Source organism: Platichthys flesus, chromosome 16, assembly GCF_949316205.1.
Source record: "Platichthys flesus chromosome 16, fPlaFle2.1, whole genome shotgun sequence".
NCBI lineage: Eukaryota > Metazoa > Chordata > Actinopteri > Pleuronectiformes > Pleuronectidae > Platichthys > Platichthys flesus.
Genome location: NC_084960.1, coordinates 5716016 through 5737149, shown reverse-complemented (window position 1 = coordinate 5737149; position 21134 = coordinate 5716016). Strand labels below are relative to the sequence as shown.

General features: G+C 43.1%; 1 protein-coding gene across 3 annotated transcripts; it reads right to left on the bottom strand.

The window, feature by feature from the left end:
• Nucleotides 1-4004: 4004 nt before the first annotated feature.
• On the bottom strand, nt 4005-17872 carry nacc1a (nucleus accumbens associated 1, BEN and BTB (POZ) domain containing a). Of its 3 annotated transcripts, none has more exons than XM_062407914.1 (8): nt 17721-17872; nt 13672-13825; nt 12267-12539; nt 11284-11914; nt 10885-11055; nt 9882-9987; nt 9627-9724; nt 4005-8233 (listed from the first exon to the last, which is right to left on the bottom strand). In XM_062407914.1, the coding sequence occupies exons 2-8, from the start codon at nt 13795-13797 to the stop codon at nt 7935-7937; spliced, it is 1704 nt and encodes a 567-aa protein (XP_062263898.1). In that variant the 5' UTR covers nt 13798-13825; nt 17721-17872; the 3' UTR covers nt 4005-7934. The 3 variants fall into 3 exon arrangements, with proteins under 3 accessions (XP_062263898.1, XP_062263897.1, XP_062263899.1); XM_062407913.1 differs by lacking the exon at nt 17721-17872 and adding an exon at nt 17002-17171; XM_062407915.1 differs by lacking the exon at nt 17721-17872 and adding an exon at nt 17002-17171 and having other exon boundaries at nt 10885-11052.
• Nucleotides 17873-21134: the final 3262 nt, after the last annotated feature.

Sequence of the window (21134 nt, the reverse complement as noted above, 5' to 3'; positions counted from 1 at the left end):
GGTTCGTTTTTCCCCACTTTCTATTGTCAGCTTCGACCCTCCAGCGTTTCTTAGATCCTTGGCTACAATTCATGAAATTGAGAATATAAAAGCAACTTGTTTCCTACCAGGAGTTTGTCTTGAATATTTGATGTATGATACATGCTCATATGTGAGCGAGGCACTGAAGAATGACGTGCACATGCTTGCAGTCAATGGCTCTCTAACTGCAGCATGCACACTGACTTCAGGCCTGTAGTCAAGATGATTTTATGGGCCCTATACTCTGAGGAGTCCATTAATGAGGCCAGACTGCTGAATGTGTTCATGGTCCTCTTCTAAGTCTCCATGCTATTCCACTTATTCATTTTACCTCATTGAATCTATGTTCTCATTTATGACCACTGACTTTATGAAGGTGTCTCTTGCCCTGGTTATTAGATTTAACTTTCACGTAGCAGTTTGAGTTTTCATTTGTTTAGGAAATACTTCAGTACTATTATATCAATCTCGTTAGTGCAGTTTACTTCCAGAAACTCCAAAGCTGCTTTAAGACACGTCCTGAACACTGGATGTTCTGCTGAAAGCTCCAATAAGGGCTGTTTAGGGGATAACACAAAGTTCTAGTCAGCTTCTCTGCACATTTCCAAAACCTTCCCTGTCAGCCCGTAGTAAAATGTCTAAGTTAGCCCATGTGAGTCTACTGCAGGAGTATTTTATTCACAGACGTTTTTAACACGCAGCAGTGTGTGTTTGTGTGTATGTTTTTTGGTTTTATCTAGTCTTATTACATTTTACCAGCTGAGCAGTACATCATCTTCACCAGAGCTGCAGAGTGACAAGCTCCGCCACCCTGGTTTTATTCGTACCATTCCCAGTGATGCTCACCAGACCAAAGCACTGGCCAAATAATGTGTGCTTGGCCTACCAGGAGGTGGTGCCACATTACCTTGATCATGAGAACAATGAGCAACTCATCCAGCAGGTGTCTCAGCAGATCCGTTCCTCCGAAGCCCAGGTGGTTCTGCTCATCCTCAAGGTAGAGCTTGTGGAGTTGCTCTTTATGGAATTGATCAGGACGAGCACAACCAGGTCCTGGATAGCCAGTGATATATGGTCCCGGAGTGGTGCCCTAGCTCAGATGGATGTTATTAACAGGGTTGGACACATCTTGGCCTTCACCTTTGTTCCAGGCAATAGTGAATCATTTGATAATTATCTGAGGAATCTTTCAGCAACCCCAGGAGGATACAACCAATTCATTGAAGAATGCAAGAACCTGGGATTCAACTGCTCCTCTTACTGTTTCTCAAACAAACCTCTGTTCTATTGTCCCTCACCTGACCTGCAGAAAATTAAATCTGGCGAGGTGTGTGATCTCAAGGTCCCCAAGAGCAAAACGATGACTCTCTTATGACAGCTCTGGACACAAGTGAAACACTCCTCCATAGAGTTGCAGTGTTGGCCAAGCTTCTGAAGTGCAACAGCTCCTCATGCTCAGGAGATATTAACTCTGCACCATGGGAGGTGAGGATTATTATCGCTTTCACGTGAGAGCAGACTTGTTATTGTTATATTTTCTTAGAATGCTCATTTCCGTGATCATGATTCAGCTCTGGGAATTTTAATTGAAATTCTGCTTTCCAGCTTCTCAGGGAACTGAAGGAGGTTGAGGTCACGTACAACAACCTGAATTTTGATTCTATGAATGGATGTGACCTCGTCTTATGGGAAAGGTCTGGGCAACACAGAAGATTTTGAAAAATTGGGACATACCAGGTCCTTAATGAAGAAATAGAGTTTGATGGTGAAGATTTCACTTGGTATTAGACTTGCAATATCACGGTATGACAACAACTTACTCACCTTACAGTTCATGGCCTTGGAGAACTCACTTCCTATTTGTCGTTAGGCAAGGCAGTACCTAAGTTGGGAGAATAGTTCAGACAGTCACTGCAGTCATTTAGAGCCTCCCCGTGTGGTCATTCAAAACGTGGCCGTAACTTTGGTTCAAAAATGTTCTGTAGATCACTGGTTCTCAACTGGTTGGGCTTCAGCACCCACCATCACCCTTTAATGACAAGCCGCAACCCAGATCTAGGAAATGTTCAACAACTCAACTTAATTTAATAAAAAGATGGTGCAGTTTGAACTTGAGATAGTACAGAATATCACAGAATGCCAACACAAAAAATAAAATTCATGAAAAACAAAAATGACCACCAGGTGGCGCTTTTACACTCAAATAGCTGCATACCTGAGGAGCCCAGCAGGCCACTACACAGACTTATCAGGCCATCTTGGATTGTCAGTGTGTTAACTTGTGTCCAGGGGATCATCTGTCTTCTCTGGATGATCTTTGATTCTCCCGACATTGATGGCGCACTTCCATCCCAGCAAAGCATGAAGCAGACATTCCAGTGCACAGAAGGCGAGACATACATAGGTTTAGGTATAATGTTGAACTTCATGGGTCTACTGGTATTTGTTTGCTTCCTCTTGGCCTTCAAAGGCAGAAGAGTTCCTCAGGAGAACAGTGAAACAGGCTCGATCATTTTCAGCATGCTAATGTACTTATTTTGTGTGTTTTGTCCCAGTGTATATTACCAGAAACAAAGAGGGCACTAGTGTGCAGACGTCAGCCATTCCAGTATCCAGCTATGGAATTATCATTGTTATTTTCTCCCCAAGTGCTATGAAGCATTACGGAGGTCAAACTCTGACCCCCAACCAATCAGGCTTAGAAATAACACGTAAGGGGAAGAAGGAGTTCATTGTTTTAAATATTGTTGAAAATGTTGAACTAGAAATCCATGTACATTTTAAATGGGCTTTGACCTGACACCTGTGAACCTGAAACTAATTTGTATTGTTATAAAAGTTCTATTAAACATTGCCGATCAAAACTAAATAGCTTTTCCTACTTTCGAATTGTTACATGATTGTACACACTTTTCATTCATTATAATCCACACTAAATACCTTAAAAGATAATGGATAACCTAGTCATTAAAACTTCACAGTAGTATAATTATGGGCATTCCCATCACACATTCTTTATGGACAGATTATAAAAAGGGCCCTTACCAGTGTACTTGAACATTTATTTGGGTCTCTGACCTACACATCAACCCAAATTCCCCAGCAGCTTGTTATTTTCAGAGTCTGCTTGTTTCTGAAAACTGAATCAGTGACGGTTTCAAATTTTTAGCCCCAACGCACACCTGGTGTTGAAAAGGTTTCCAAAGTAAGAGTTTTGTTGAGTCAAACCACCATCAATCAAATGTGCCTGTTCTTGATGCTGTTGGTCGAACATTTCTTAGAGTGTTGGAGAAGTCACTTACGACAATTGATTGATTTAAATGTTTATTCCTTTATAACAAGTTTTCACCTTGTGTAAATTCACAGACATAAAAATAAATCAGTTTGATGTACTTGTTTTAAGATAAGACATACTTTGCTCTCTTTCATGACATAGGAACGAGTTCAAGTAACCAAATCATGGTATCTGTGCTGTACACTAATATAGATGAATATGAAAGCAAAACCATACGCAAAGTAGGTCTGAAACAACTGTGTGAGATGATAAGTTCATGAAGCATGAAGATCATTGAAGGTGTGGCAGCCTCCAGGTGTGAAATCACTGATGTGTGCAAGATTCACAAATGAGCATCACTTTCAATAAACTACATTAGAACAGGACGTTTCACAATGCAGTTTTGCATATACTCAAACTACTCTTTATTTAAAACACGTACTTCCTAATCAGAGATGAACCTAAATAAATATTTGAATCAATTGTTTAATAAAAAAATTGCAATGCTAAAGTTGTTTTCAAAGCAAATTTCATTGATTTGATTGATTTAAGTCTGGTTTCTTTAGTCAGTAATTTAACAGTAAAACTATTTACAACAGAGTATTTCCATGAGCATAATCCAGGTGCAGGTTAAAGAGTTAACATGGATGAAATAAAAAACACACGGCCAACATCTGAACAGTATAAAAACACACAAATGAGTCTGACAGAAATTGTTACAAATCTTTTATTAAGATATTCATTATTTAATCCATTTTGACATTTTTATCTATGATTTGTATTTATTTTACAGTCAGTTAATGTGCAATTACCTTTGATAATGTTGGGTCACAGTTACAGGGCTTTCACAAAGTTATTGGCACTTGGAACACAGAATAGGATGAGCAGTACAGGAGGTCAACTGGAGCTACAGGGTTACAGAGGGCAAGGCGCAGGGGCAGAGACATGGGCAGACCAGTTACTGCACAGGTTTGTGAAGAAGCGCTGTTTCTAGGTAAATATATACCTCATGCTGTGAGTGCACAACAAACAATCTGACCTCTATGTGTGTGTCTATATATAATATACAATATGTATCTATACATGTATATAATCATATTTATATATGTACTGTTTAGTGACAAAAAGTTCCCCATGCCGTGCCACACCTTATCCATTCAAGTGTGTAGGTCTACATGTTTTGTGAAGTGTAAACACAAACGCTGAAAGATACAGAATTTACATTTTGCTTCAAACACACACAAAGTAAAACACAACCACACCGGCACACCTACTGCGGTGAAGAGCTGTGCGAGTAGGTTGTGAGTGATGGACTCTTACCGAGTCGAAAGAAATGGAATTGGCCCTGAAAGCTTACAGTAGGTAAAACCCCTGACATGTACCGTAACAATAGTTATTTCTACTGCGCTGATTCAACTGATCTCAACATGGAGTCTAAACCGGTGTTGTGAAGCTTTGCTTGTGAGGCACAACAGCAGGATTTTCTGACTTTATCAACGGTGCGGTGTGGATATCGCTGTATTTGGACTGGGCCACTGTTTAGTGAGAGCAGACTCATATGGCTTCCTTGTTAATTAGTTCACTGGTGAGATTTCAGCTTTAGTCAGAACAGAGTTGACGGTTACAGTCAGAAGCTCATTTAAGCCCTTATTGCTTCTTGCTTTAAAAAACATTTTATTTTCATCTTTTTTTCGATCGCACTCTCATTTCTATGAGTGTCAATGGTCATTATGTTTCACTGATACACTTCTGGGACACACACAATCACACAAAATCCTGTAATCATGGCAATTTAAACAATAATTTTGGCCTTTTTCATCATCATTTAGCAGGAACACGAACAGATTTGAGAGATGTTGAGATATCATGAGATATACTTTGTCATAGAATTATGCGAGTAGGGTCCCAAATCTCCCTACATAGAATTCAGAGGCCCTTGTGAGGCCCTGAATTGTCAACCTGAAATGTCAACCTGCCATTACCAAGAATGAATTGATTTTTAAAAAGTGTGTTGAGGTTTTTAGCTTTGTGAAAATCTTCAGTGTAACATCATGCGATTTCCCAGCAAACTATTGAACGGATTTTGGATTTTAATACAAGGGACTAACTGTAACAGTGATGTCATAATTAAAACTGTGTTGAACTCTAGACTTTGGGTCCTGTTACAAAAATAAGACCTGAAATCCACTAGGCAAATCAAACGTACATGTATCACAATTCAGATTTAACTACGTGAAACCACTGCTTTGCCTCTCTCAGACACACATGAACAAACTTGTGGAAGTGAACCATGACACCAGCTGCACGAGGGACAGGAAGCGCAACAGTCTTTGAAGATACTGAGGAGGTAAGTGGCGGAAGGGGGGGTGCTCATTTGGCATCTACAGTCAAATGCAAATGTGAGGTTTTATTGTCATTATACTTTATTATACTTATAAGGTACTGCATTTTTGTTCTATTCATATATATCTCCCCGTCAAAGCACCGAAGCAAACTCTTATAACTTTAAACAATAATGAAAAATAGGTTGCGCTGTATCTAACATGCTTAAAGTGAATTATTCTAATAAGATGGACTCAACTGCCTTGAGCAAGAAGCATATATTCCTTCCCAGTTTTTACACTGCACCAGTCTTCAGAACAATATAACCCTTTTTTTTTTTAAATGCCTTTCCAGAGGGAGAAAGTAATCAGTCTTCGGTGTGAGCGTTACAGGATGAGAGCACATTCCTGACTCAGACGTATACATCCACCTGCAACAGGATTAATGTTGCCCCCGTACTGATCTCCATTCTATTCGTCAACAAGCATTCAACACTAACGCTTACATAAAAAATAGGTCAGCTTCTTGTCACGTCGCATTCAGACACATCAAGCAACAGAGAGGAGGAACACTTGGATTCAACTCAACAGTCTTCTTGATTATTTACAGTAGGACTTTGTGCCACAAAGAAAAGAAAAAAAAAGAAACACAGGTAGACATGGAAAAAAATGACAAATTCCACCTAAAGGGATTCAATTGCTACACAACATTTCTCTAAAAGGTGCGTGAACCACTGGTTCTTGTCATTAAGGTGCGGAAACCCCCACTTCCTCTCATGGAAGGTGCAAAATCATCTCAAACTCTAAAACAAAACTGTCAGCCATTTAGAATGTTTCCATATTAAAGAGGTGGTGCATATACGTTAATAAACCACATACCAGAATTGGCAGAGAGCTATGTCTCACAAACACAAACACACACATACACACATACAGTACCATCGCACCTATTTTCTTCAAGCAATATCTCTATTGACGTCACCAAACCCACCAGCATTCTGCTTATTGATTTCAATTTAAAGGCACATTCCAATATTCCACAATTGTTTCCTCTGACTTTTGCATTTCCACAAAATGTCAGCAGATTTTTTTCCGTCTCTTTTCAATACCTTTCTTACATAGAAGAAAACTAGCTGAGTTGTCAGATCAATGTAACCTTTATATTTCTACAAGTAAACGCTGCAGGTTCATAACCTTACAAGAAATGGTTACCTCAGACAAACAGTCGAGGCAGCTGAATCAGTCTTATTCCTTTTGAGCTTTTGAAGAGAAGATGAAATGCTTCAAATTTAGCAGTTCTACTGCTCATTCCATCACTCCGCACGGTAAAATAAAGATAAAAATAAATGACTACGGGACCTATGATAAGACTTCTTTATTATGCTCCTTTTTTCTGCAAAAATAGCACTTCTCCTTGTTCGACTTTCAATAAAACATGAAGATCGAGATTTTAAAACAATCCCTCTCGCTCTCTTCGCTCACACCATCTTAGGCATGGGCACTCGTATAAATATAGTTTGTCTTCTAAAAATATGAACGTCTTTGTTTACCTGTTGCCCTTCAGTATTCTTTACAGTCATCTCAGTAAAGCTTTTCCCTTCTCTCTGGATCACTTTTCAGTTGATGGACAAACACAAATTAGACTATTTATGCTAAGAATTAGAAAAACAGAAAGATCAGATTCATTTCTATAAGATACCGCACAGTGAAAACACTCAGGTGAGATTCTCTGGTCTCAAGAGAGGTGAGGTGGGGGTGAAGGATACTTGCAGGGTGATGAGTGGAAGATGGAGGAGGAGGAGGAACATGTAGTGTTCATTTATTTTTAACAACATATCTATTTCAAATTTCCTTTCCTTTCCCCGAGGCTGGAATACAAGGTGTCAGGCTTGCATAGAGAAAAATGCCACTGACACTTACATTCAATATACTCGCCACCTCTTCTCCTAATCTGTCTGTCAGCCAAACCCCTTTCTCCTCCCCCCGGGCTGCACTGGTAACTTCCCCCATCACCCGCACGTCAGGGAATGTATTTCATATGCAACAGTGGATGCACTTACACACCTTGAAAAGACAAGGGGAGGCAGAGGGCGGTTAGGTTGAAACTAACTCTCTCCCGTTCGACTAACTCCATCGACAGCCATAAAGCAAGTTAAGTTTTCATGTCCTGGTTACATCAGGGTCACAACAACCCCAGCAGTGTAGCATAGACAGTCAAATGTGAGATATCAGTGTGGGCCAAAGAGTGAGGAGGCAAGCAGAACTGGGGAGTACTGGTATGTGTGTCAACAGATTTCAACCTTCCCCAGACACAGTGTTCAAAACAAAGGTCCTCCGTCCCCCCCCACACCTTGTAGTGATTCACCGGACTCCATGCCAGCACCGCCGGTCGACTCCAGGGGGGAGGGGTCAAATGCTTGATCCACTCCCAGGGTGTCGTCCTCCGTCTTGACATGGTCGGGGAGGAAAGCGGAGTAGGCGTCGCTCTCGGCCATCAGCAGCTTGAGCTTGGGGATCCAGCTCTTGCGGACCACACGCCGGGCGTTGGTGCACATGTCGGCTGCAATGGCATTCATCTCGCTCTCTTTGAAGCTGGTGGCAAAGTTCTGGCAATAAACTGACAGGGAAGAAGACAAACACACAGGTTATGCTATTTGCAAACTATGTTGTGAGATATAGAAACAACAAATGCAGTTCTCTCACTCGTGCCAGATCGTGTCTTTCACTCTTTAGTCTGTGGATCTGACGCGTGCGAGAGTGACCAACGGCATAATAGTGACTCTTGATACATGTCTATAAAAAGTAGTGTTTTGTACCTAACTTTATCTGCGATGCAGTATTTTTAATGCCAGAATACTTAATGTCCGTGTGCATAGAAGTTCAATGACACAGCTGTTTATTTCATATAATAGTTTGCCGTAATGACTCACTATAAACTGGCTCATTATCTTTTATAAACACTTCCAAATTAATTATCAAGCTGTGTCCCATATGACAGTTTATGATGTTTATTGGTCTGATTAAGACACCACCACATATAGTGTGATACACAATCTCAACCTGGGAGATGTAATCCCAACAAAGCAGTTACTGTTTTGTCTGTTTTGTTTTCTGACTGTCTTTTCGAAGGAAACCTTACACTTTCAATTACATTTTCTGGACATTTTGTTATGGGGCTTGAAGAAAACAAAAGGTTCCAGAAACAGAAAACACATACATTCAGCTACAGCCCCTCCAGAAAATGTCAAGAACATATCTAGAGTTCAGTGCATGTCTGAAAGCAGCTTCAGTGAGTTATGTGTTGTATGGTTCCCCTGCTTTGAAGGTGCACGAAGAACTTAACAGTCAAAAAGCCAATAAGTGGGTTCCCAAAAACTCACATCTTTGCTTTAAATGCAAGAGTCTCCCTGAGGTAGCAGTCTAATTTATATCCTTGAGCGGCTGTCCGAATAAAATGTGATTGTAATTGTATATTAATCCGCTCAAATCACCAGTGAGATGTAGGAAGATTTGTTCATCTGCACACATCAAGACCAAATTCACTGAGCACTGCGTGAGTCATATATTTAAAACTTTTCCTTTTTTTCAAATAAATCTAATAAAAATTCAAATTTGCAAAGTTAAATATACAATTAAAACAACACTTAGTGTTTTCTTTAGGGTCTGACTCCTGTCAACTCACTTTCAGGGTGAATCCTGCCGTCTAGTGGTCACTGAGAGTCATTACCTTCACAAGAAGAACACCCAGTACTACAGAGAAAGCTGCAGTAAAAACTAAATAATCCCACATCTACAACTTGATCCTGAACCAGCCCAAATAAACAGGCCAGTCTCTAAACCCCAATCTTTCAATTGTGCATTACAATATGTTATACACAATGCGTATATGTACTGTATGAATACAAACATACACATTCCACCTCCATCTGTTTCCAACATCACAAGCCATTGTTAAAATTGTTTGCGTGCTTGTGGGCAGCTCCCACATACAGACCAACATGTGCACTCACATTTGACAGCGTGCAGCACTCTGTTGTCCAGGGGCTTGCGGCTCGGGTCATTGGTGGACGAGCGGATGCCTGTTCCACAGCTATTGGCCAGAGTATTCCTGATACATCAAAAATAAAATGGATGCAGAGAACAGAGAAAAACAAAAATAGTTTATTCTTTCTACACCAATTGTTAATTTCTATATCAAAACTAATCTTTGCTGAACTTTACATGAAACACTTGCAGAAATAGACCCAGTCAGAGAAGGAACAAACCTGTCAAAGAAGGCGGCCAGCAGCCTCCTCAGCAGCACTTTGTGTCTGGTCCCAGCACTCACATGACAGTTCATTAGCTGGGCTCGCGATATATACACTGAAGTACCTGTAAAGAATGTATGTGAAAACAAATCAACATACAAACCTCAAAATAAATAAACAACTTATGGCAATATTGAAATAGTTAAGTTCAGGGCTTGTGCGTCATCGTACAGAAACAACAAAGTCAGGATCTTCTCTTTAATTCAGCAGAATGTGGTATTTATTTATCTGTTGACAGCTCTGACTCATATCACACATTAGAGCTGTAGCTATGGAGTGACGAGGTCGCAGGCTCGAGGTTTAGCATCTTTGCAATTTTAAAGTGCTTGTTTTATGAATTTGAAACTGTATCACAATTAAGAAAAAGACAAACTATCTTTTTTGATCACTTTATCTCTCCGTCACATTCACAGTTTATACAGAGGTATGCAACCAAGCCCAAAAGGTAACAGACACTCCCACAGTGTCCTTGACATATACACAATGAGTCATGTGCAATACTGCTGCGTAATCTGCATGCCAATGCCAAGCCCAGTCATTTGAGGACAGCTTCCTTGAAATCTGTATACATATCACAGCCATTGGCCTTGTCCTTTTAAGACCCATGTATCAAGTAACACTGGTATATTGCTGTGTGATTACTTTATGATCCAGTTGGATCATTCCATAAGACAGATTCCATAATACAGTATATCTTCCAAAAAATGTTTAAAGGCCTAGTTGAAAACTGTTATATGTATATATATATAATATATATATTTTTACCACACACACACACCTCTAAGACAGCTAAATGACTAACCCTAACCCAAACTAATTTTAACCATAACCCTAAAACCATATCTTAACCTTCATACACACTTTGAAGGTGTTTCAGACAGTGAATTGGTTTAAAACTGAAACTGGACGTCACAATGTTTGAGCTATACGAGTACATATTGTATTTGACAAGCAAACATACCTGAGACTAACTCTAGCTTCTCAGCGGGGTCTCCTTCCTCGTACAGTTTGGGGTGGCAGCGGTTGCCTATCTGAGCGATGAGTTCTGCAGGGAGACAAGTAAGATCTCTGCCACGCATCCGACCCCGTGTCTCTGTGTGGTCTGGTAGAGCCTCAACACGCTCGCCAGCTGCTGGTGAGACACAAACCTCAAAGTTACAATAAAATAAAAACCACAACACATTTAAAGTAGAAAATATGTTTTTCGCTTATGAACCTTTAGCCCAGAGGCAGTAGATATTAATTCTATGCAAATATGATGCTAAATCTAAGCAAAATTGACATCTTTCATATTCTGGCAAGTAATGTGGGGTACGTAACCATGCAGCTGCATTTACAGGTAGTTTCTCATATTGATTACCTGCAGCTCCCATGTTGAGCATGCTGTACATGGTATACATGTTGCAGATTTGCCTGTACTGCTCTTCAGCACATTCATCTGTCCCCTCCTCCTCCTCTTCATCATCATGGTAGCTTATGGGTGAGTCACTGGTGTAGGTACTCAGGGTGCCGGGGCTGGCGCCCTCTGACATGCCGAGTCCTGCTGCAGAGCTCCCGTTGGTGCTGGTACAGCCGCTAAGCCCGCCACTGGTCACCATGCCTGCCAGACTGGTTGCGGTGGCTCCCATTCCCATGGCGAGTCCAAGGGCTGCAGGGCTTTGGATGGCACTGCCCCGCAACGCCTCCTGGGAATAACGGGCTGCCTTCCTGGCCCCACCCCCTCCTCCTGAACCTACCCCACCTCCATCCCGGCTGCTGCCACCCTCCCACAACCGCTTGGCTACAGGGGTGCAGACCACCGAATAGGGTGTGGCTGCTTCCGGCTGGCTAGCTGGTTGCTCTGTCTTCACTCGTGATACCAGAGGGAGCGGCGTCAGGCAGGAGGCAGGCCGCCCGGTGCTGTTACTGGTCTGTGTTACAGGACTCTGGGGCTCAGAAGGTGGGGCCTCCTCTGCATGAAGGCCCTGGGAGTCACAGCTGGGGGAGGAGACCTAGAGATGCATACACAGTACATAATACATTGATGAAACTACTTGTTGCTTCAATTAAAAACAATGGTGAACACTGGAACATACATCAGCGTGATAAGCACTACTGTCAATGACAAAAAACATCTTTCACTTAAACCTTTTTTTGCATTGCCCATGCCCCCTCCATTATCATGGAGGAGGCAGGATTTCTGACCTACAGTATATCGCAGCCAGCAGGTGGCAGGACGAGAGGATTTGGTTTCACTTTTAGGCAGTGCACTCTATGATTGCACTCAAAGCACTGAAAAATAATTTTCCCTCGTATATGTCCCAGTTACTGATGCGTTTGTACTGAAAACTACATTAGCCTTACCTTGAGAAAGAATTCAGTGCCCTTTTCCATGATCTGTTGGATCTGCAGGAAGCCGGCTGTATACATGAGGAGAAACTGGTCCCCCACAGTCATGCTGAGACGGCCTGTGTAGCAGAAAGACAAAATCTGCTGGAAGCTCTGGGGCTGCACGGCCGGCGGGAGCTCCACCACAGCGGGGCTGGTCTCATTGCTGCTGCCACCTCCACCATTGCTGCTGCTGCTGAAAAGGTCCCGGAAATAAGAACTGCTGGCAGCCAGGACAGACCGATGAGCCTGAGGCAAAAGACGATGCACAAAGTGTCCTGTTAGTATTTCTGTGAGTGGTGGTGATTGAACATTTTTAAATGTACAATTTTAAGTTCTGAGGTATGTGCTTGTCTCTTCTAATGATTTATCGTGAATGAGAATTTCTGAAGTAAATGTTTTGCTCCTCATGATGTCACAGAAAAGTACAAGACGGCTGAGATACAAAGAAGAATGAAGAGTTCCTGGTTATGACATGTTCTCAGGAGATTCTGATTTTTTAAGCACCGAATATCATTTGTCTCAAAACTAAAACTATACTTTTTTGATACCTTATTTTAATACGAGTCTATTGTTCATGCGTTGATCTTTATTTTTTATCATGTTACAGAATAAGTTGATATAAATCATTGTTTAATAGTTAAGTATAAATCTTATTTAAATATATCAACAAACAACTCTGAATAGACTTTCAATATTATTAATGCTCTGTGCCATTAATTAATTAAATTAATAGGTACTGCTGTTTAATATGATTCATACAATACTGATGTAAGTTCCTTAAGTTCTCTTGAAAGAAATTCATGTTCAAAGTAACACTGTATAACACACAGAGTGGGACCTAAACATGAGTTTAGAGGACATAGACATAAAGAAAACCTACCTCAAGTTTTTAAAATTTGTATAATTTATAAAGTTACGGAGGACATAAATAGGAAACATCTGTACAACTTACATTAATTGGTGATGTCATGACAAACTAGTAAACAAATTCAAAGATGATTGATTGTTTGATAGTTCATGATGAGAAACTATTAATGAAAGTGACAAAATATCTTTACCCCATTACCTTCATGGAACAAGTGTGAAATTGTATTAAGCATGTGAATGTTACTATTCATACAACCATAACAAGTGAGTCATATAATCTCCCAACATTCAGCAACAAGAAGACAAATTCATCGTAATCACAGTGTGAAAAATGTATCGTCAACCCAAGGTACAAAGTTATAAAAACAGAAGTTACAATTTCTGACAACTTCAGCTTTAAGACTCCAAACAGCAAGAACATATTGGCCTTCAGTTTGTGTCTGCACTAAAGCTTTAATTTGGCTTTATATACAAGTATAATAAAATGACAAGTTGATGTCACATTCAGTACCTTGAAGGCGTGGCCCTTGACCACCACGGACACGTCACAGTAGAGGCCCTGCAGCCGCTGCTCATTCAGACACTCTAAAACATTGTTGCCAAAGTTTGGGATCGCCATCTGGAGGGTCTGGGCCATGGTGCGCCTGCGCACACCACCGAGGGGTCTGGTCGGAGAAGACAGAGGGACAGCAAGAGAAGAGATTGGGAGGGAGCAGGGGGAGGGAAGACAGAAACGACACCATTACAGTGAGTGGATAAGTTTTACCACATGCACGTGCTGATCCCCACACTGGTTGTTACCTCCGCAGAGGAGTTTATGTTTTCATCTGCATTTGCTTGTTAGTTCGGAGGATTAGGTAAAAACTACTGGACGCTGTGGACAGATTACCATGAAACTTGGTGCAAGGATGCGGTATTGGCCAGGGAACAATCCAGAACATATTAGTGCAGATCTGGATCTGGGGGCAGATGCAGGATTTTCCTACTTTCTTTAATATTGAGACATAAGGACGGTTTTCAACTTTTAAATTGATTTCTCTGGGAAAAAAATCATGGATTTTGCTGATAAAATTCAGGCATGTTTTTGAGAGTGATATTTATGATTGTGTGCAATTTGGTGTAGATCCCCAAAAACATAAATGTGGTTTCATAGGGCAATTGTTGGTCCTTCGCGGAGGTATACACTGAGGACAAACATGGATTCAACTTCACTTGGACGCACCATACTGTAAGTGGAGAATAACAAAGAGTAACTCATACAATGACTCATCTATTACCGCCTATACACTGGTAACACCGAGATCAAGAGCAGTGCCATGGTCCCAGCCTGGTGGGATAACCTGGGCAGACGCATTCGCAAACAATCACCAAAACCTGTTTCATCCTGTACCGTTTCTTTGGTGTGAGGAGTGTGTCAGCAGGAAATGTGAGCAGGAGGTGTAACGTAACAAGGCTCTGTTAAAAGACAAAAAGCTAAAGGAGAACAGAGCTAAAACAAACAAAAGGGGTTGAGGAATGTCAGACTCTTACATTAACAGGCACAATAAAATGGCTGACAGTGTTTCACTGGTACAAAGTAGTTCTAATTATAAACCAAACCTAATGTAAGTCTATTTTTCATCACTGCAAGACCAAAACATGAATAATGAACTGACCCTTTTCTAGAGAAAAGTAGTCCTGAATAAGAATTATGTCCCTTGGCATATATGCAATTGACATGAGCCACAAATATTTCTTCCCACAGCCTTACTGGGAGCTTCTGGCAGGCTCATGGGACAAAGATATTTCAAACAAGTTTTGTTGAAGCGTCCATGGATAATCTACACTGCATTAATCCTATACGTCACTTCAGCCTTGCAGCACTTGTTATTGCCAGGAGCAGTAAAAGCCTCTTTTTTTTTCTGTCTTCTATGAGCTTGTAAATCCTGTGTCCTCATATAACTGGGTCATGCTCTGTTATTCTATGTGCAAGTGTGTGTGGCCTCTACAAACACCACATAGCATGTTTCCATTCACTTCTCCAAACAGTCAAAGGCAAACAAATCCCACTGCCATGCATCCTCTCGAAAGATTCCTATATTAAGACGCTCAATATTAAATCAAAGTGAGCCAATGTTCCCTCTGCTGTGGAGGGGCACACTGTGTGCAGGCTGGGTTCTGCTTGGTACTAGAAGACAGCTTATTTTGTGGAAGGACGAATAGAAGCACACGTTAGATGCACACGCTAAACTAGACCATTTCTTATTTTGTTTAATACATGTTCTCACACGTTAAATATGCAGGATACGGGCCTGCACTGCACTAAAGTGTGCATGCATAGCCAAAGCCGCATTTGACACTAATGCTCTACCACTTAAAAGAGTTCCATGAATGCACGCTGCACAAACGCACATACGAGATATGCATCAGCAAAGACAATTTCTGACATTATGAGAAGGAAATGATGGAAGCCCACCCTGCAAGAGCCCTACAACCAACTTTGGTGTGACTGACTGACAAGGGCCGGAGTGAGCCGCCCCATCATATCCAAAGCCTTTCATTTGGGACCTCGCCAAGCTCCAGGGTAAAGAGAAATGCTCTCTTTGTCTCTGTCTCACTCAAGCTCCCTCTCCCTCATACTAAAACACAGATGCGCACACACAAACTCAAACAAACCCACAAAAGGCACACTGAGTCACACACAGACATTAGACAATACTGCTTGTTTACAGTTTGGCGAGCCGCAGTAAGCACACATGCATGCACAGAAAGACACACACACATACGGGGCTGAGAGCTGGGTGTGTTTGCACAGTTTGCCCTGACAGCGATAGAGAATGTGACTGTGTGTGTGTATGTGCATGCATGTGTGTCTTTAAGGAGGGGCAGCGGGGCCTGCAGAGATGAGAGGGATCATCTCAGGTCCTTATTCCATTAAATATATAGAGTTCAGCTGCGTGAAAGAGTGAAATTCACCCAATCTCACCCTGTGGTTTAGATCGCACAGACACCAGCCTGGAGAGGAAAGTAGGTCAAACATACTCACAACATACTCAAGAACTTAGACTTTTGATAGGAAGCCTTTAGCCTGCATCCAACTGGCTTATATCATGTTATGAGATATCATCAACATATTTCTGACCTTTCAATGCGTGTGCATACTTTCCAGTTTATCCAGTTCTATTGAAAACAGCGTGCAGGGCTTTGCTATGTGGGCACATCCTGGTTCTCATGTGCCGGTGCCTGCATGTGGCTCTGAACCCTCACAGGAGGCCTGGGTGTGTGATCGTTATGTTAGCCGGTGACTGGGAGAGTCTTCAGATTCTCCCTCACAAAACTTCTGAACTCCACATTAGTGCAGGGTGTCCTGCACACCACAGCATGCCTCGGGATAAGCGGTAAACGGGATAGGATGCGGTGTTTTAACGCACCGGGAGGCGAACCACAGCGCCGTGTGCCAGGCTACCCGCCGGGAGAGCCCCGCTGGTCCGCTGGCACCGAAACCGGGAGGCACCAGCAGGGAGGGAGGGAGAGGGGGGCGACACAGGATGGCAGCCGGTGTCTCGCTGTTTAACGTGAAGATGACATTCATGGACATTAATGTAAACTCGCTCCAGTATCCCCCCCCCAGCGCGTCTCTCCCTTGCGGCTGTTTAAACTGTTTTTAATGCCCCCCCCCCCCCATCCGCAGAAGGCCCGCTGAGGTGGCTAACGGCTAAGCTAGCGCCGCTGCTCAATATTTCGGGTTCGCCCCGGCGCACCATCCACCGCACGCGCACTCGAAAGCCCCGACGTCGAGCGATTTCCGCGGTCCCGACAAAAGTCCCGACACTCGCCGACACACAAACAGAGGTTCACTTACTGGCGGAGCGGGCGAGGGAGGTGCGCTGCTGCGACGCCGGCCGTGGAGCCCCCGGAAAGCAAGCCGATCTAAACGCTTCGGTGATGGGGGAAATCGCTGCCCCTGTCACTCTCCATTCCACCGACATCAACAGGTCATCCCAGGACACGCAGCGGCAGCCGAGGGCGAGCCAGACGGAACCAGTGCGGCACGGAGCAGGGGTGGGTGGGGGGGGGAGGCGGGAGTACACAACAAGGCACGATTCTTTTACAACCGGCGCTCACACATGGGGGGGGGGGGGGGGGGGGGGGGGGGCTTTCGTGCCCTTAACAAAACAAAACCAATAAACGGATGCCTTCGGGATTTTCACATATTAGTGACAACAGCCCCGCGGAGTTAACCACCACGCGCGGCGAGCAGGGCAGCGTTCACCGTGGAGGGGGGGGGGCTGAAGTTCATACCGGGCCCTTCTTCCTCTCTCGTCCCGAACTTTTTTTATTGTCCCGTCTCCGCTGGACCGTTCATCATCAGCCTCGATCCAGCAGAGCTAACACCGACCCCCCCCCCACACCACCACCCCACCCCACACACACACAAACACACACCCCCTGCCTCCCCCTGTCTCCCCTGCCGGTGGGTCCTCACCGTCCTCACATGACCCCGGGCATGTGAGGACCCCCCCCCCCCACCCACCTTCCCACCCCCCACCACACCCACGCAGCGGCAAACGAGACACTCACCCCCACGCTGGGAAGGGGCTGATACGGGGGGCGCTGGGTGTTCAGAGGGGGAGACGCGGCGCCCTCTCTCTCCGCTGCTCCTGGCTCCGGGCGGCCATTCAGTGCGAGCGAGCCGCCGATGATAGCAGAGCCATCGAGGGCGGTACAGTATCCCCGGGGACTGCGGAGCACAGAGCCATCGATCGCGCAGAGCAGCAGCAGGAGGAGGAGGAGGAGAGGGGGGAGACAAGCATGACGCGCTCGTCATTCAATCGCATGATCGTCTCGGGCGCAGCCTCAATTTGGGGAGACCTATCCCGCGGCGTGGACTGTTTGCGCATTGGCACAGCAACAGCAGCCAGCAGCCAGCAAGGAGGGGACCGTCTCTCACTCTCCCCCTCTCTGCCCCCCTGTCTCCCGCTCTCTCTTTCTCTGTCTCTCTCTCTCTGCATATGAGTGATAGAATTGGGGAAAGTAGGCCGAGTGTCTGCGTGCACTTGTTTAACTTCGGCGAACTCGGCGCATGCATCTGAAATGGGGATACAGCCGCGCCCCTGCTGAGTGCAAACATCTTCATGTGCAAAATGCAAGGTGCTATGACACCATCACACCCACCGGCACCCAGAGATGAACTGTATATCACCTCATACATACCGCTGCATTGTCTAGAATGCTCCATAAAGCATGCGAGGGCCCGATTGTATAGGTCACCTCTGCTCCCCCAGTATATATGAATAGATTAGGAAAGGCAAGTGTATTCATACAGCACATTTCAACAACTGGGGAGGTCAGTGGGCTTTACGTGTAACATTTAACGTGTAACAAGACAAGCATCATGACGTATTGTAAAAGCAGCATGAGACAAAGCAAAAAGATGCATTTTAAAGTTCTAGTTTTCATTTGTCATAAACAGTTAGCACAGGGTCACCGGGACAATGGAAGGTGTTGGAGAGAAGAAGCCGGTCAGCTAAGCAGTGCAATCAAGGTAAAAAGGCTGTAAAAGAAAAAGTCAAATACAATATAAGTAAATACTAGAACTATATAAGTTCAATGGTGTGTAAAAACTTTAACAGTATTAAGTGAGCGTGAATATTACTGCATTTAAAAATACATCATTACCTCTAGGCCTCTTTTTAAAACTAGACGCTGTTCCATTTTAGAATATAGGACAAGATGGAATATACACACTAAATTATGCCTGCTACCAGTTGGTGTTTGTGGATATAGGGACATATCTGTAAAATATAATATATGTAATATCAAAGGAAGAGGCAAACGGGAACATCTTCAGTATTGATTTAAATGAGACCTGCAGTTCTCTGGCAGCTTGTTCCATACATGTGGAGCATAACTCTGCTTCTCCATGTTTAGTTTTGACGCTGGGAACCAGGTATGCTGTGTGTCATGAATCATTAGGTCATATAAGACAGTTTAGAGAATCCTCAGTGACAAAAAAATTACAATTATACATTATAGTGACAATCAGAGAAACTCTGCAGAAATTTAGGCGGCTCTCACTTTGATATTTAATGTTTATTTATTTATTTATTTGGTCTACTGTGGTCCATCCACAGATCGTCTATAAAGATAGACGATTCAAATTCCTCACTATCGGGGACATGAAGCGAAAATATCCCAGATATCAGCTGTCAATCATGAAGTTTCAAGGATCAACTAACGCATTTAAACCAAACTGGTGTGATAAGAACTACCTCAAATTACATCATTGGGAAAAAGTATACGATGTGTACTTTGACCTTTTAGTTTGGTCTGTGTTCCATCCATTAACATGGAGGATACAGGATTTATGACCTATGCTGCATCAAAACGCTTTGGCTTCACTTTTGGGTGTTTACAGTTTATGGATTTGGTAAATGGATTTGTATTTATATAGCGCTTTTCTAGTCTTGATGACCACTCAAAGTGCTTTACACTACAGTTTCACATTCACCCACTCACACACACATTCATACAGTGCATCTATCCCAGCACTTTGTTATTCTATGGGGGTCATTCAGGGTTCAGCATCTTGCCCAAGGACACTTCAGCATGCAGATTGTTCAGACTGGGGATCGAACCGCCGACCTTGAGGTTGGAGGACGACCACTCTACCCCTCAGCCACAGCCGCCCAATATGATTTATAGCATATTTTATACAGTCCATGGTTCATGGTTCAGGTCATCCACACTCCTGTTAAGAAGGTGGCGCTAAGGCACCAAGACGTTGTTTGGCACTGCCATAAAAAATCAAAAGAAGAAGTACAACACCGGTGAATCCATCAGGCGAACCACAGGAAGGAAACATGGAGAGTCAGTTTGGATTTAACTGTCTCAATCTGCTGTTCACTCTTTATTTGCTCTAATCCTGATGGAAAGACTGACTCCTTCAAGCTTAATACTCCTCTTAACTATCTACCCAACCTGTGAAAGGGAGGGTGAAGAATGTGACCTCAAACTGTAATTTCCCAAAATGAAACATGTTTTATTTCTGGTATTTTTTTTTACTAAAAGGCTTCTTGCTTTCAGGAAATAGATGGAGCGATGCGGTTTATGCTGAGATGGATTTTATCTTCAATGGCTAATCATTTTAGAAATATCTGCACAAAATAGGCTCACACTTCTCAGACTAAAAATAACTTTTTGATAGACCTTTATTGGTGTTACTGCTGTCGACCACACGTGCAGTGTTGTGTGTGTGTGTGTGAGTGTGTGTGTGTGTTTGTGTGTGTGTGAGAGACAGAGCTCTAAATTTGGTATGAAGATGATACAGAAATAGGAATAGGAATGACAACATACATTAATTCAAGATAAATTCTTACCCATCTTTCTCTCTTTTTGGCCTCTTCTAAACTCTATGGTCTGAAAGGAAATTTTACAAAGCTACAAATGTTTGACTGCTTCTCTCTTGATTAGTGTGTGTTAAGATAAGGTCTGTGTACATGTATTTTTGATCTTTGATTCCCAGTTTAAGCTGATTGAGCATTCAGCTCTTTTCATGACTGCACTGTTTCACACTCAATTCAAAATATTTGATGCTGTGGGCTGCTGTACAGCCACTGCCTTCAACTACTGGCCACTGGATAGTTGTGGTTGAGTGCCTTGCTCAGTGATGCCCCAACAGCAGTTGTGGACGACAGGGTACTTATCGAATGTGTGAATATGTTTGTTTGTCTCTTATCCTTATTTATATGGACCCATTAAAGTGGTCAAGCAAGGACCAAGAAGGAGGGCCTTGGTATGAGAGAATAGGAGGGTATGGGGGCATTAGACAGGGAGACACTCTCAGGCTGCCTGCTGGGCATGGTTCCCTGCTACCCTGTAACCGGCCCCTTGGCACAGAGACTGGCAACAGCATGCTGTGACTCCATCCCAGCAACAGCGTCACAGCTATGGGCTGGCTGCCATGGCGTCCCTAGCCAATCGGGGCATGCACAG